The 14,962-nt window shown below is 36.1% G+C and overlaps 3 protein-coding genes across 3 annotated transcripts in view; 2 read left to right on the plus strand and 1 right to left on the minus strand.

Moving 5' to 3' along the window:
• Positions 1-124: 124 nt before the first annotated feature.
• On the plus strand, positions 125-7,217 carry LOC123316009 (DNA (cytosine-5)-methyltransferase PliMCI-like). The gene is made up of 16 exons (XM_044901918.1): positions 125-608; positions 1,053-1,225; positions 1,278-1,554; positions 1,686-1,823; positions 1,877-2,312; positions 2,607-2,851; positions 2,930-3,108; positions 3,167-3,311; positions 3,392-3,635; positions 3,693-3,893; positions 3,951-4,111; positions 4,683-4,957; positions 5,015-5,295; positions 5,550-5,871; positions 6,523-6,749; positions 6,925-7,217. The coding sequence occupies exons 1-16, from the start codon at positions 345-347 to the stop codon at positions 7,215-7,217; spliced, it is 3,861 nt and encodes a 1,286-aa protein (XP_044757853.1). The 5' UTR covers positions 125-344.
• Positions 7,218-8,079: 862 nt separating this feature from the next.
• LOC123315023 (stress response protein NST1-like) lies at positions 8,080-10,765 on the plus strand. Its single transcript, XM_044900555.1, has 6 exons — positions 8,080-8,320; positions 8,375-8,521; positions 8,577-8,776; positions 8,938-8,977; positions 9,034-9,090; positions 9,705-10,765. The coding sequence occupies exons 1-6, from the start codon at positions 8,226-8,228 to the stop codon at positions 10,519-10,521; spliced, it is 1,356 nt and encodes a 451-aa protein (XP_044756490.1). The 5' UTR covers positions 8,080-8,225; the 3' UTR covers positions 10,522-10,765.
• A 667-nt stretch (positions 10,766-11,432) lies between these two features.
• LOC123315671 (MAM domain-containing glycosylphosphatidylinositol anchor protein 2-like) overlaps positions 11,433-14,962 on the minus strand; it is a 99,199-nt gene continuing 95,669 nt past the window's right edge. The window contains exons 7-8 of the mRNA XM_044901492.1: positions 14,521-14,820; positions 11,433-11,844 (exon numbers count right to left, since the gene is read on the minus strand). Coding sequence (XP_044757427.1) covers positions 11,527-11,844; positions 14,521-14,820 — 618 coding nt within the window. The 3' untranslated portion in view covers positions 11,433-11,526. The remainder of the gene's footprint in view (positions 11,845-14,520; positions 14,821-14,962) is intronic.

Below are 14,962 nucleotides of genomic sequence, written 5' to 3' on the forward strand. Positions count from 1 at the left end.
AAATGATCATTCAAGACGACTCGTAATATTCGAGCTCTAAACTATGATGCAGTTTCGCAGTGATTACGTTTATTTGACACAGAACACCCTGATATCAAAATCATAGAAGAAATGTGATAAGTTTCCCGCCAATTCCTGTGATTTCAATTTCAATCCAATATTCTCAATTTCATTATTTCAAGATGTTTAATATAATGTGGAGCAACAACTAACGTATTTTTTAGTTTCTATTTCTGTATTTAAAATAAAAAAATAATATCTTCGTCATTTGGTGAACTCGTTATTTAACTCTTGGTAAGATACGATAGTTCTAGATATTTTGAATCTACGTTTCAAAAATCAGGATGGTAGACTGTGAAGAAAATATAGCCAAGAAGGCTAAACCTTCGAAGAATGAAATTGTTATTGAAAAGCCAAGTAAAGTTGCCTTACCACCTAAAGTTAAGCCGGAAAGGTGTAGCATATGCAGGCAGTTCAGTGACGATATCACTCTGTATAATGGACATCCTAACAATTCGGTTGAAGAATATATTGCACTCACTAATGATAAATTATCCTTATTTACTGGAGAAGAATCGCATGAACAAGACTGTCGTCCTACTCACAAGGTATAATATCATTCATTTTTAATACCTCTTCATATTGTTCAGCCTCGGGGCTACGTTATTTTATAGTCTTTCAGTCTGAGCGCAGTATATTTGCTACATATTACATTATTGAACATCCATCAATGTACCTGTAACATATTTGATGTTCAAATATCCATATATCTCTCTTCTTTTGAAATGATTTCGTCACATTACCTTAGGAGTAAACTCGGTTGGGATGAGGATTTGAATTAAATGGGATTTTGTTTTCCTTTTTTGTTGCTGATGAGGGCATAAGTTACTGTATAGCATAAACCAGACCTTAAATTTGGTGGAAATAATCAGTCAAATGTATTATTTCTCTTATTTATTATTGCTGTACGTTGGATGGGTGACCTATTTCAATAAAGTCATTTCTATTTGTGGCTATTGTTGGGAGAGTCCTGTGTGAATCTCATTTTTCAGGTTACCCACTTCAATATCTATTGCAAAAATGGTCATTTGTGTCCTTTTTATTCTGGACTTATCGAAACAGATGTTCTGCTTTATTTTTCGGGCCATATTAAACCAGTTTATGATGATAACTCTAATCCTGATGGTGGTATTCCTGCCTTCGATATGGGTCCTATTAATGAATGGTATATGAGTGTTCAATAAAAAATGTCCAGTATTAAATTGGATGGATTTTAGGTGGACCACAGGCTTTGATGGGGGTGAAAAAGCTCTCGTTGGATTTTCAACTGATTATGCAGAATATTATTTAATGGAACCATCAGAAGAATATAGACCTTTTTGGGAGGCTATAAATGAAAAGATACATTTATCTAAAAAAGTAATTGAATATCTTCTTGAAAAAGGTTTGCAGAATCCAGCTTATGAGGACTTGCTAAGATTTATTTATTCTCTGGGAAATTATCCTCAAGCTGAGGAGTCTTTGTTAAGACATGCTCAATTCATTTGCGATCAGGTATTTGCTTGATGAATTTAATTTAGGTTCTTTGAAATATTTCTGATATCTCAAAGAGCCTAAAGTTTTTTTTATGATAATAAATCAATCAAGATTTGGTTTTACTGCTAAATCGAAAATTATATTTGAAGGTGGTTGGATTTGATGCATCTGCTGCTACAGATAACATGGAAAAGCCTCTTATAAGTTTACCATGTATGCGGTCTTTAGTGAAAATGGCAGGGGTAGTTTTTTCTGGGAAAAAAAGTATGAAAAAACGAGAAGATAAGGTATTATGAATAAACAAAAATTTAGCCTTCGTCATTGCCCTTGCTGTTTGCAGACTGTTGAAGTAAAAGGAACTACTTGGTGCAGAGCAGCAACCACAAGTTTCATAGGAGAGATATTTGAAACAAGTTTCAAAGATCTCTCTAATAACAATGGAAAAGAAGCAAAAGGACGCCGTCGAAGACGTTGCGGATTATGTGAAGGTTGTTTGAGTCCTGAATGCGGAGAATGTTCCCACTGTAGAGACATGAAAAAATTTCATGGTCCTGGTCGAACAAAACAGGCATGTAAACGGAGGGTTTGTCCTTATATGGCTATTGAAGAAGCGGATAATGACAGTGATATTGATGAAGATAAGGACGAAGTGGCAAATATTCGGGAAACAGAGAATAAAGCTTGTTCCACAAAAATTTTACACAATGCTGTGGTGTTCCCTAATGATCCAATATTTGTAGACAGTGAGAAAAAATTCTTCAACTGTGCTTTAGTAGGTGAGAATGCGACATTTTCATCAATTTCCTAAAAAATTGATTGCATTGTTGTGCGAACGCTACGCTATTTTTAATCTAACGATGTGCAATTTTTTATGTTGATGCACATGTGAAGCGTGTGAGCCCATCATTAATTTTGGTCAAAATCGATCCAGCTGTTTTAGTTTTTTGAAATTTGCCGTAATTTGAGGTACTTTTTGGGTTGAAGCCAGTGTATTAAATCTACCGATCTGATCCACTTCGAAGGCAGATCTATTTTTAATCTTGTTTTGCATATTTGATTTCTTATTTTAGATGAACTCAAAGTAACCGTTGGCGATTTTGTAATTTTAAATTCAGAGATTTCAAAAAAGTTACCACAAATTGGAAAAGTGATTTTTATGTATGAAAATATATTTACAAATGGAAAAATGTGTCATGTCCAATTATACAGGAGGGGATGTGACACTATACTAGGTACAATTGCAGACCCGAGGGAATTATTTGTCACCGACCATTGTGAAGAAGTACCTTTAGGAAGTATAGTACGACATGCTCACGTAAGCTTTATTAAACTGAAGCTCTAAGCGCTATATTTCTATTTAATTACATATTTTAAAATTCAACTCATATTGAAGGTGGAACACATTAAGAAAGACCCCAATTGGGCACTGAAAGGTGGCATGGAGGATTTACCCAGACTATTAGAATATGACTTTTTTTTCACTTCAAGATTCGAACAAGAGGAAAGTCGTTTTGTAGATTTTTCTGACGAATTTCAAGACAAAAGCAGTTTTAATGATTGCAATTCTTGTAGGTAAGGGTTAATTGTCGAAAAAAAGGAAAGCATTATTTAATACAAAAATTTTTTACAGGCGCAGACTTGCAAGAAAAACAAGTGCATTGGTCCAGTATGATGGGAAAGAAATTAAATGGATGAATGAAACTTTTACTATTGGTACTTGCGTCTTCCTAAAACCAGAGACGTACAAATTCAAAGTGGAAAGCAACAAGGAAAAGGTAACATATTTATCACTTCTTTTTTCTCTGTTTTGTTTCATATTGAGAATTTTCTTATTGGTTTTTTTAAATTCATACAGGAGAGAATCGAGGTGGATACTGATCTATATCCAGAATATTATAGAAAAGTAGCAGAGAATAAGAAAGGTTCTAACTTGGACACACCAGAAACTTTTATTGTTGCTCGAATCGAAGGAATAAGACATACAGAAAACGAAGATACAAAACTTGAAGTTAGGATATTCTATAGGCCCCAACATGTCGAGTGTTCCATTAACTTGATGTATGACAAAGACTTAAATTATGTATATTGGACAGAAAAAAGTAAGTTCTCATAATGAATGTGAAGAACATTTAATTCAATCATTCCATTACCTGCAGTAATTGTGACATCGTTTGATAATGTTATGGGTAAATGTTATATCTTTTATGGGGATAATTTATCAGACAGAAGACAATGGATTGCCAAGGGCCCATATCGGTTTTATTTTGAGGAATCCTATGATCCTGACACTCAGAAAATTGATGATGTACCAAGTTTAGCCACTAAGCTAGGCTTACAAGGAAAAGGGAAAGGAAAAAGTGAGTTTCAACACCTTTAACATGATTTCAATTTATTCACCAACTAAAAATTCATAGCAGGGAAAGGCAAGTCGAACAGATCAGAGGTGGAGCCTCTTGTATCACCACCGGAATGGCCAAAAGTTACAACTCCCTTGAGAGCTATGAACATCTTTGCAGGGTGTGGGGGTCTGTCTGAGGGCCTTCATCAATCTGGAATTTGTGAAACAAAGTGGGCTGTAAGTATTTATTTTCACTTTGAGTATTTTGTAGGTTTTGAGTGCTGTATTGTGTTTAATGTTTTCATGCATTTCTCCCAGTAGATGCCTTTTTTTGGTGAAAGGAATAACATAAATCTTCCTAATCTAACATATGACTGGTTTCTCAAACTTGCGAACTCAGCATCCTCAAACTGCGTTAGAACTGCATAATCCTGCCGAAAATCAGCTTGATAGCTTCAGAATTGCAACTTGAACTTATGGATTGCGCACACAACACGCACATATACACACAAACTCACACTCTCACACTCACACACTCACACTCTCACACTCACACAGTCACACACACACTCACACTCACACACTCACACCTATTACACAGAATTATTTTTCGAAATTTCAGAGGGGCGCATAACAAGGGTCTACACTACAAGTTCCACAGGAGCTGGCTGAGATTACGGAGTTTCTAACTTTGCGAAACCGGTCACGTGGCCCATAAAACTATGATTTGTGTTTTTTCTTTTTACCTGTATAAAATCTACACCCGATTATGGTTTTTCTCATCAATTTCGATGATACCCCAATGCAGGTGGAAAAAGAAGTGGCAGCGGCTGAAGCTTTTAGACTGAATAACCCGAAATGTAAAGTTTTTACTGAAGATTGCAACGCTCTGCTTCGAATGGTTATGAATGACAAGGAGGCAGCTAAAAAAATTGGCCTTCCTCAAAAGGGTGAGGTGGAGATGCTAGTTGGAGGACCTCCATGTCAAAGTTTCTCCGGCACGAATAGATTTACTGCTGGACAATATTCTATATTCAAAAATTCCCTCATCGTTTCTTATCTCAGTTTTTGCGATTATTACAGGTGAGGAATCTCGTGGGACGAATGAAATTTGGACAAATTATCGATTCAATTTTTCAGGCCGAAATATTTCGTTTTGGAAAGTGTCCGAAATTTTGTCTTTTTCAAAAAGAGTGCGATCTTAAAATTGACGCTAAGGTGCTTGCTAGCCATGGGTTATCAAGTTTCGTTTGGGATTCTTCAAGCAGGACATTACGGGGTACCCCTAAACAGGAGGAGACTTGTAATAATGGCGGCAGCACCTGGATACGTTCTTCCCAAGTATCCAGAAGCATCCCATGTTTTCAATAAGAGAGGGTGCAATTTATCTATTGTTGTTGACGGTCGTAAATTCGATAATGGTAAGAATTTCATCTTCTTTCAAGAGAATTAACACTTTTTTTTTCGAAGATGGCTGATTTTTCACATTTTCTAATCAAAGTCCACCAGAAAAAGTCAGTTAGATCTGTAGGACTCTTGAACGCTCTTATATAGGGTGATTTATGTGATTAACCTTCAAAAATTGTTCCAGTAGTTATTTAGCCATGTTTTTTGCCTAAGTTAGAAGATAAAGCAAAGGATTCTCCTTTCAATTCAAAGAGAATTGTTTTTTAAGGGGTTAAATGGATTGAATCGGCACCTTATCGCACCATAACTGTCCGTGACTGCATCTCTGATCTACCGGAAATCAAGAACGGTTTCAGTCAGCCGGAAATCCAGTACGATTCAGAACCCCTTTCGCATTTCCAAAGGCTGATGCGTGGTACTGACACTACTCGAGTAGTTCGTGATCACATCTGCAAAGAAATGGCACCCTTGGTGGAGGCACGTATCGCACAGATCCCAACTTATCCCGGAGCTGATTGGAGGGATCTCCCCAATATGGTTGTAAGGTTAAACAATGGCACATTCACACAACTATTGAAATATACGTACAGGTAAGGCTTGTCAACTCTCATATTATTATTCAAGAGCTTAAGCCTAAGGTCCACTACTTGTATGGAATGTGAGCATTATCTTAAACAATTTTCTTGCTAACAAGCGCCAGTTCCTGCGGAGCTTAAAGGCGGTTGTTATACACCCCGCATTGTCCGAATCCGTAAGAAATTTATGTCTGTGTGAGTAACGCTTTGTTGTAGGCACAAGTTACACGCTACAAGTTTTCTACCTCAATAATTCCGGCAGAATTACTCGTATTCACGGCCTTAAGGTGCCTGTTGATTTGGTCGAAATCGTTTAGACAGTTTTTGAGTTATTCTAATTGAAAAAAATCGTTTTGGCGCGCTACAGTTCGCAATTTTTTGTTTTTTGAATGGATCTATGTAAAACTTCGCATGATTGTGCTCTTTCTGAGCGGGATGTAGCCTACTGAGTTTGGTCAGAATCGATCCAGCAGTTTTCGATTTTTTGCGAAATTCACCGGGTTTTAGAAGAGGAAATGTTCTTTTAGCGAAAAAATCGGATTTGGCAACTTGGGAATTTATACTTGACAAAAACTTTTGTAGATTAGAAGATGGTTTTTAGTATATTAGGCAAGTTTCTATTTAATCATGATTTTTTTCTGAATTTTGTCTTTGTATTTACGACAGATCTAAAAAACAGAGTGCTAAGGATCCCCCTCGTGGCGTTTGTCAATGTGCTGAAGGAAAATCATGTGATCCGTCTGATATTCAAATTAATACTCTCATTCCTTGGTGCTTACCGCATACAGCCGATAAACATAACCATTGGAGTGGTCTGTATGGGAGGCTTGAATGGGAAGGATTTTTCAGTACCACCATAACCAATCCGGAGCCAATGGGAAAACAAGGAAGAGGTGAGTGAAAGATCTAATTTTCAACCAAAAAAGGGACGGGAATGTTGCAAACTCTCAAATCTAATGATTTTATTTCATAAATTGTTGCTGAGGCTTCAAGTTTCTACCTCAAATTCGAGATATTAAAATGGAGAACAGAAAAGATTGAAAAGCAAATCCATTTTCGGTTTTTCAGTTTTGCATCCTTCACAAAACAGAGTAGTGAGTGTCAGAGAGTGCGCCAGGTCACAGGGCTTTCCAGATAAGTTCAAATTTTATGGCAATATTCTGGATAAATATCAACAAATAGGCAATGCTGTGCCCCCACCTATGGCTATGGCTATTGGGCGGGAAATAGTGAAAGCATTAGTATTGAGTGAAAAAACGCAAGAGCCAATAGAATTTGAGACAAATGGCATCACTAAAAGTGAAATAAAAGATGTGATAGGTGGAGAGAATGCAACAATGAACTGCCGTAAAAGTGAATAACTAATTTTATTCACATTTCTTTTTATTTTTTTCGTTCATTTTGTTCATCAGAATATAAAATTTGTTATTATGTTTTAAAGTGACATATATATTTATAGTCGACTTTATTTTACGTTTCTTCATGTATGTTTTTTATTTTTTTATGAATTTTCTAATTAAATCAGAACTGATGCATACCCTTGATTCAGAAATAAAGTTTCATTATTTTTTTTATGAAATGCTTGGCCAAATTTTAAGAAATACTTTAGTCACTTTTTTTATTTTTTTGTTGTTTTTTTATTCGTTTGTGCAATATGCAACAATGAACTGTGGTGAAGTGAATAACTGATTTTATTCACTTTTTGTTTTGTTTTGTCTTGTTTATCAGAATATATGATTATTTGTTTAAATTGTTAGCCTATAGTTGAGTTTATATTATGTTTTTTATGTATATTTTTTCATCCCTCATGGACTGTTTTCATATTCATAAATTCTATGACTTTTACATAATAAATTTTCTAATTAAATCAGAACTGATATTTTTCATACCCTTGAATAAGAAAACAGGATTCATATTTTTTTAATGAAATTCTTGGGGAACTTTCGACAAATAAGAACTGTCTTCCTCTAAATATTCCAGCAAAGCTTTTTGGTTTGAAAGGTATTAGGGTTGTGTATGGAGTATATACCCTCCATAGGGTTGCCACTGCTGGCAACAAGCTCTCGGTGAACTATTAGCTCACTGGATCAAGATATAATCTTTATGCTGGATACCCTAAATAGCAAAGAGTAACAACTCTTTGTAAATTATCTGACATCTGACTTTGTAAATGATCTGACTGACATTTTATTGGTGTTCTGTGCTGACATCCTTGGATTCTGTCTATGGAGCTCTACCCTCCTGTCCTAACCTAACTCCTTTTGACTTTGGTAGCTGTCAAGTCTGTTTATTATTTTGGATCCATAATCCATATTCAGTTTTTGGACCTGCTTGGAGAAATTTGATAAGGTTATGTTTACTGTGGATAGATGGGAAGCAATAGGATATGTTCTTTCAGAGGTTGCAATAATAGTAGTCGAAACAAGAATTGCTGCTTCTTTGAGTTTCCCCAAGATTTCAATTTGTGAGTAAACCGAAGAGATTGAATGAAACTCCATTGAAATATGATTCATTCAAGGTGCATTCAATGGGTAGAAATAATAGGTTGTAAGGAGCTTCTCGAGGATTTTGCATTTCAAGGACCTGAGCCTTTTCGAGGAAGATTTATATGTTCGGATCATTTCACAGAAGAAGATTTTGTTGATAATTGTAATACAACCTCAGGGTAGGCTTTTGATTGTATTGATTATTTATTATCATAATATATTTAATCATTCCAGCTTGAAGAAAGATGCCGTCCCTTTTTATTTCATATCCAACAGAAAATCTGAAGATTCAATGACTAAAATTTCTGTCAAATCTGAACAGTCAGATGGTGATTTCTGGGATGAACATGGCATAACCAATTCTTCTGTATTTCCAGATGATATTTTGAGTAGTGTTAAAGTTGAAGATGAATCTAGTCATTTCTCGCCATCAGGTATTTTTTCACTTGACATTGATTATCTGATCAACCTAATCGGTAAAGATTCTTCAATCAAATGCTTGATTCTCTGATCATGTTCCAGTCAAACCAGGCATTGGCCTGTTTTCATTAATAAATTATGCTCATGATTGGACTACAAATTGATATATTTTCAGGTGATTCTTTTCAATCGGCATATTTCAATTTGAAAAGAAAGTAAGTATTGTCTCAATATTCATTTGATTTTATCTGAAACTTGCCATCAATTTCAGAAGTAAGGAAAGAGTAAGAAGGCGTGCCAATGAAACCCCTGAACAGCTTGCTGAAAGGTATGACCATATGACTAATCAAAAGGTACATAAAGTATGGAAGGGAGGTAGCCTTTCATTATTTTCATCAATTGGATGTATTTACCCTTTTTTGTTTACTTTGTATACAAAGTATACAAAGCCTTTCATTATTTTCGTTGAGAATTTCAAAGAAATATGGCTCTAGGTTCAGTAATCAATTATCCTTTCTTAGGTCTTACAATAAACCCAATTACAGGTTGTGCCAGTGGTGATATCAAAAACTGGCAAATACTATTGATTACTATTTGATAGAAGACAGAAATAAACAATAGTCATCTCGGCCAACTCAAAAGCATACATTCAAATTCAAATAAATGCAATAAAACTAAATTACCTTATTATCACTGAGATGAGTTATTAATAACTGCACGTGTTTCGCTATAACAATAGCATCTTCAGGTCACCCACCGCCACCTACCTGGAAGGCGAAGGTGAACAACTGCTAAAATAAAATTGAAACCAGAAACACAACATCCAAGCGTTTCCTAATGAATGATCACTAAGGAAAGCAACCTTCCTAACCTACTTGTAAATTTCGCCACCAGGTGGCTTAAAGATGAACTGTTAAACTCATTTTAATATTGTCTTTTCAGAAGGTTGCAGTGTGCTCAAAGGGCCTATCTGCGCAGAAAAATGGAAACACTTCAAGAGAAAGAGACAAGAAGGAAAGCTAATGCAGAGAGGCAAGCAAAAAAACGTATGTCGGAAACTCCAGAGCAGAGGGAAATCCGTCGGGTGAAAGATGTCCTGAGGTCCAGGCGAAGAAGACAAACTGAGACGGAGGAAGAAACAAGATTAAGAAGGATGCAGGATGCGGCCCGTGCGCAAGCTCGAAGACAGAACGAAAGTGAAGAAGAAAAGATCATGAGGAGGATGAGGGACTTGGAAAGAGTGACGAAAAGAAGGAGAAATGAGACAGATGAGGAGAGGATGGAGCGTTTGCGGAAGAATCGCGAATATAGTGCTAAGAGAAGATACGAACAAAGATTAGAGCAAGAATTGACCCAACCTAGAAACCCGATGGATGATACATTCTTGACGTTGAGAAATTTGGAGCAGGATATGCCTGGTGTGAATGGGGGTTTCTTCCAATCATTAGCGGCTTTCACTGATCTACACAGTGATAATCATTTGAACGATGCTACTTTCAACAAAGTTAATACCGAACATAATAGTAATACCAGAATAATTCCTGGAGTAGCAAACTTGAATGCTTGTAATTTGAGTAGTTTGGCTTTTTCTCATTTCCTTTCAAGTTTATCACAAGACAGCAATTCCTTTGAAGGAACCTCAGAGGAGTCCATGAGATCATTATCGAATGACTCATCCTACGATGTCCCAGTTGTTCGACCAAATGGTGAAGAACATCCGCTCAGTGAGAAAACATGTGAAATTTCGGCGCATACTTGATGAACTGCCTGTTTTCTGCGTCACTCGATCTCTCCAGACTCTATACTTATTCCTAAAATAAGTTATAGTTGAAAAATTGGGGCGCCTGATGTACAGATGAAAAAGTTATATGTATATGTATAAATATTATAGCTGATATTGCCTTTTTGTTAATTTCTGTAATGTAATAAATTATTATATTTACTAATTTTAGTGACCTCAGTTGTTGGTACACAGTTGTTACTTAATAAAATTTCGTTTTAACTTTTTATTGCTTCATTTTAACAGCCTCATCATTCTAAGATAGTGGAGCATGTTATTTTCTGAATTCGCAGCGATATCAGAGAAACCAACCGAATTTGCAACGTCACCAAGCACAAAACAAGAAGGGGGGCTTTTTTTCTTATATCAATCTACGCAAGTTGGACCTGAATACGGGAAGTACCGTAGATCAATGGAGTGCAGAGATAAGAAGTCTATCGATATCGCACTTGAGGGTCTGTAAGTTAAAACTTTCCGGGAAAGGGTAGTCTTGGATGCTCTATCTATAGAAGTGTGCGGTCGTATACAGTAGTAGTAACTGTGGGATTCAACTATCCGGCACGGTCTTCTGGCGTGGCATAATTGTGGTCAGCTCCAATGAAGAACTTTGATCATAGGCGTATCTATAAAACTGCTAAAGATCCGCGACAAGGCTCCGATGCGACATGAATCAAACGATTGGTACTATTGGGTCACCCGGGTCAGCGAGTAGTGCAGTACGAGCTGCAGCATTCCGGACAAAATGCCTTCTTCACAGCATCCAAATGAATAGCTTCATTCTGGCCAAAGATTATAGAGTTAGATTATAACCTTTGATTCTGGCAAGCTACGGGTAGGATAGATTGTTAATCGATTTTGAATTAGTCCATATATGAATTTTAACACAAATGTATATAAAAACCAGTTATATCTTTTATTCATTAAAGAAAAAATATATTACAATACAAAATATCATAGAAGGAATGTAGTTCATCAATAAATATCTCATTGGAAATATGTCCTGAAATGGCAGAAGCAACTCAGGATTACAATAAATTTCAGTAAACTATTAATCCTATTCCATCCTCCACTGTTGTATACTAAAGGTCGGCCTCTCTGAGATGAAAACCATTGATGAAGATCAGACAATTCGCCGAAACCATGTAGATTTTTAGTTTGCACAAGGCATTCGTAAACTGAATCGGGTATGAGACCACTTAGCTTGAAAGACTGGTAACGTTCTCCAGTTGCTGAGTTGAAACGTTGTGATGGTTTCACAAGGAGATCATGCCACTGGCCAGGGTACTGATAAGTTGTGTTTACCTGTGACAAGAAACAAGGTATTAATAAATTGTAGGTATACCTTTTGGTTTGAGAAAAAATAAAATCGATTAATACAGCTATGATGCCAAAATGAAGTTCTAGATCTTCCATACTGAACTTTCGATTGAGAAAGAATAGATATGGTCCAAAAAGTAATTAACACTTAAAAAATTACAGCAATCGCTTTATTCACTGATGTGTAGATGAAAATATATGGTGATTTGGATGAAATGAGGATCAATATGCTGCAGCTAAATAAAATTTCAGGAGGTGGAAGTAATCTCGGAAGATTCATTTGATCTGACGACCTAACTTTTTGATGGCTGAAAGTTTTAAAATTATAGAACCCGTTAACTTCTATACCCCACTTTTCCCCCTGAGAGCGTGCATGAATGATTCAGGTCGTCGTATGTAATCCCCAAGGAAAGATTTGCCTGAATGATTTATCAACGGTATGAAATGTGGGCTAGGAACATTTGAATGAATCATTTATTTCTTCGACTTAGTCGTGCGCCAGGTATGAAATACCTAATGTTATTGTTAGATATATATTTCTTGGTCTGTATGAAATGTATATACCTAATATGCTTTTGATATCCATACCAGCAGATCAGGCCCGGATCTACGATTTTTTCTGACCGGGGCAAAAATTCATGACGGCGCCCCCCCCCCCCTCTAAGGTTCTTAGGAAACATATAATTGCATATTCGTCATCGCGATTTCAACCCGAGTTATTTTTTTCACTAATTCGAGGTCGTTTATTACGAATATGTAATTAGATTTTTCCTATAATGAGTATTTTAGGAAAAAATCAATCATATTTTCCCATTGTTCCATTAAAATTTATTTTTTTCCCAAAGTACTCATCTTAGGAAAAATCTAATTGCTTATTCGTAATCTTCGACCACGAATTAGTGGAAAAAATGACTCGGGTTGAAATCGTTCGAAAAATAAAAAAGTTTGTTTTCACAAGAATGTCGTTTGCAACCCTCGCTCACCTTTCGTTTTTACCCGCGCTTTACGTACGAAATTATTCCGACCCGGGTCATTTTACTTATTAATTCGAGGTCGTAAATCATGAATATGCAATTTGATTTTTTGTAGGATCAGTATTTTGAGAAATAAATCACTTTTAGTGCAAAATTTCGAAGAACTTTGAGGAGGTGTAGCAGCCAGAAAAAAAGCACTAGTCATATGCTGATTTCTTTGTGATAGATTGGTTCTCTGAAAATGGAAAAAAACCACACTTCATTCATCTACCGCTAACAGTTTAGATTTTATAATTTTTTCCGCGTAGGTCCAAAATTTCCGATATTCAATCGACCATAACTTAAAAACTTAATTTTAAAAAATATCCGTTTGCATATTCGTGTTCTACGCCCTCGTATTAGTGTACAGTAAGAATTTGGTTTTGATCGGAGACCAAAAATATTTTTTTAAAAATCCATACAGTATGGAAAATTTGAAAAATTTTCGATCTGTGCGATTTCCATCAATATTGGTGTATTTACTAAATCGAGGGCGTAGATTACGAATATATGAACAGAATTTTGCTGAAAGGATTAGTTTTCAAGTTATATAAAAAATCGGAAATTTTGGCCCTTAGTTCCAGATGAAATGGGGATTAGTCGGTAATTCCCCAGGCAAAGAAATTACTGGCTCTATACTTGCGACACATTGTAGACAGACATATCCTATCTTTTAACCTATTTCACCCAAGTGTGGCGATCATTCCTAGATGACTACATTTACAGTTATTTGATCCCATAGATTAATCTATGTTTGATCCCTCATTGATTTTGAATTTTTTTGGCATAATGATGGTTTATCAAGATTCCATTCTACAGTTTCGATTTTAGGTCTAGGAAATTAATTTTTTTTAACCTCTGGTTGATTTTGGCGCCCCCTTAAGCTGACGCCCGGGGCAAGCGCCCCGCTTGCCCCCCCCTAGATCTGGGCCTGCAGCAGATCCAGATTTCGACTTGATAAAACCTTGAGCTATTTGAGATGGAGACCCTTTATTTATGAGTTCAGATTATCTTTGTCAGTGTATTATTTTTGGACTGGGCAATTTTTAAAGGGATCTAAGAAAGTGGGGGCTATTTAGAGGAGCCTGGAATTTTTTAATGGTTCCTATAACTATCAGAAAGAATTTTCCAAGCAAAAACACACGGTTTTGTGAATGATTTGAATTAAACTTTTCGCCTTTTTCCTTAGAGCAATATGGATCACTCCATATGTAATTGACAAAACCATATTCTTTCGTATTTAATCGGTCGTCATTTTCTTGTAACTCCCATGGTTTCCCATAAAAGATATAGGGTCACCTTGTACATTAGTATAACAGAAACTCTACCATATAACTTCACAGCGAAAAGAAATGGAATTGGTACGAATATTTTTCCAGTGTAAAAACTCTACTGTGACATTAAATGATAATATATAAGAGCCCTAATGTAAAAATTATCTGCAATATAACTTCCGTACCCAGAGACAGAAAATTTATTTCCTTCCCTAACGTTAGGAATATTAGTTGACTTCGTTTATGAGTAAGTTCTTCGCCGGCCAGCAACGTATTTGAATGAATTCTCGTGATTTTAAAAGTTACTAAATTAAAAATCGTTCAGCGACTTTTTTGTATGTCTTCTTAAGGGATGCTTAAATTCAAATACTCACCATCACTCTCCTGTACAATATGCGGACATCTATGATAGGAAAAACGGACTGTACAGTCCAAGTCAGAAGGTATTCGTTCGGGTTTGAGTACGAAGGACTCGTGATCCTTGCTGGACCTGGTTTTCCCGACAACTCGATGTACCGCTTATCCCTGCCGATTGAGTTGAACACGTTGCAACTGTAATTGCCGAAATCCGACATTTGAACATTACGTATTGTTAAGGTGTGCGTTTGTCCGTTGCTCGTCATCAGTCTTCTGTCTGTGGGCTGTAGAAGGAAGGAATCCTGGTACCAGGTCACCTGAAATAAGTAAAAATGAAAAATGAGCGTTTTTCTACTCGTTTATTTTGAAGCCGGTCACTTCCAGTTTTGTTGGCCTACCCTATATAGGTACCTACCAAAACCATCAAAATATTCCAGTAGTTTTTATTCTGAAATTTCG

This window comes from Coccinella septempunctata, chromosome 6 (genome assembly GCF_907165205.1).
Source record: "Coccinella septempunctata chromosome 6, icCocSept1.1, whole genome shotgun sequence".
Lineage (NCBI taxonomy): Eukaryota > Metazoa > Arthropoda > Insecta > Coleoptera > Coccinellidae > Coccinella > Coccinella septempunctata.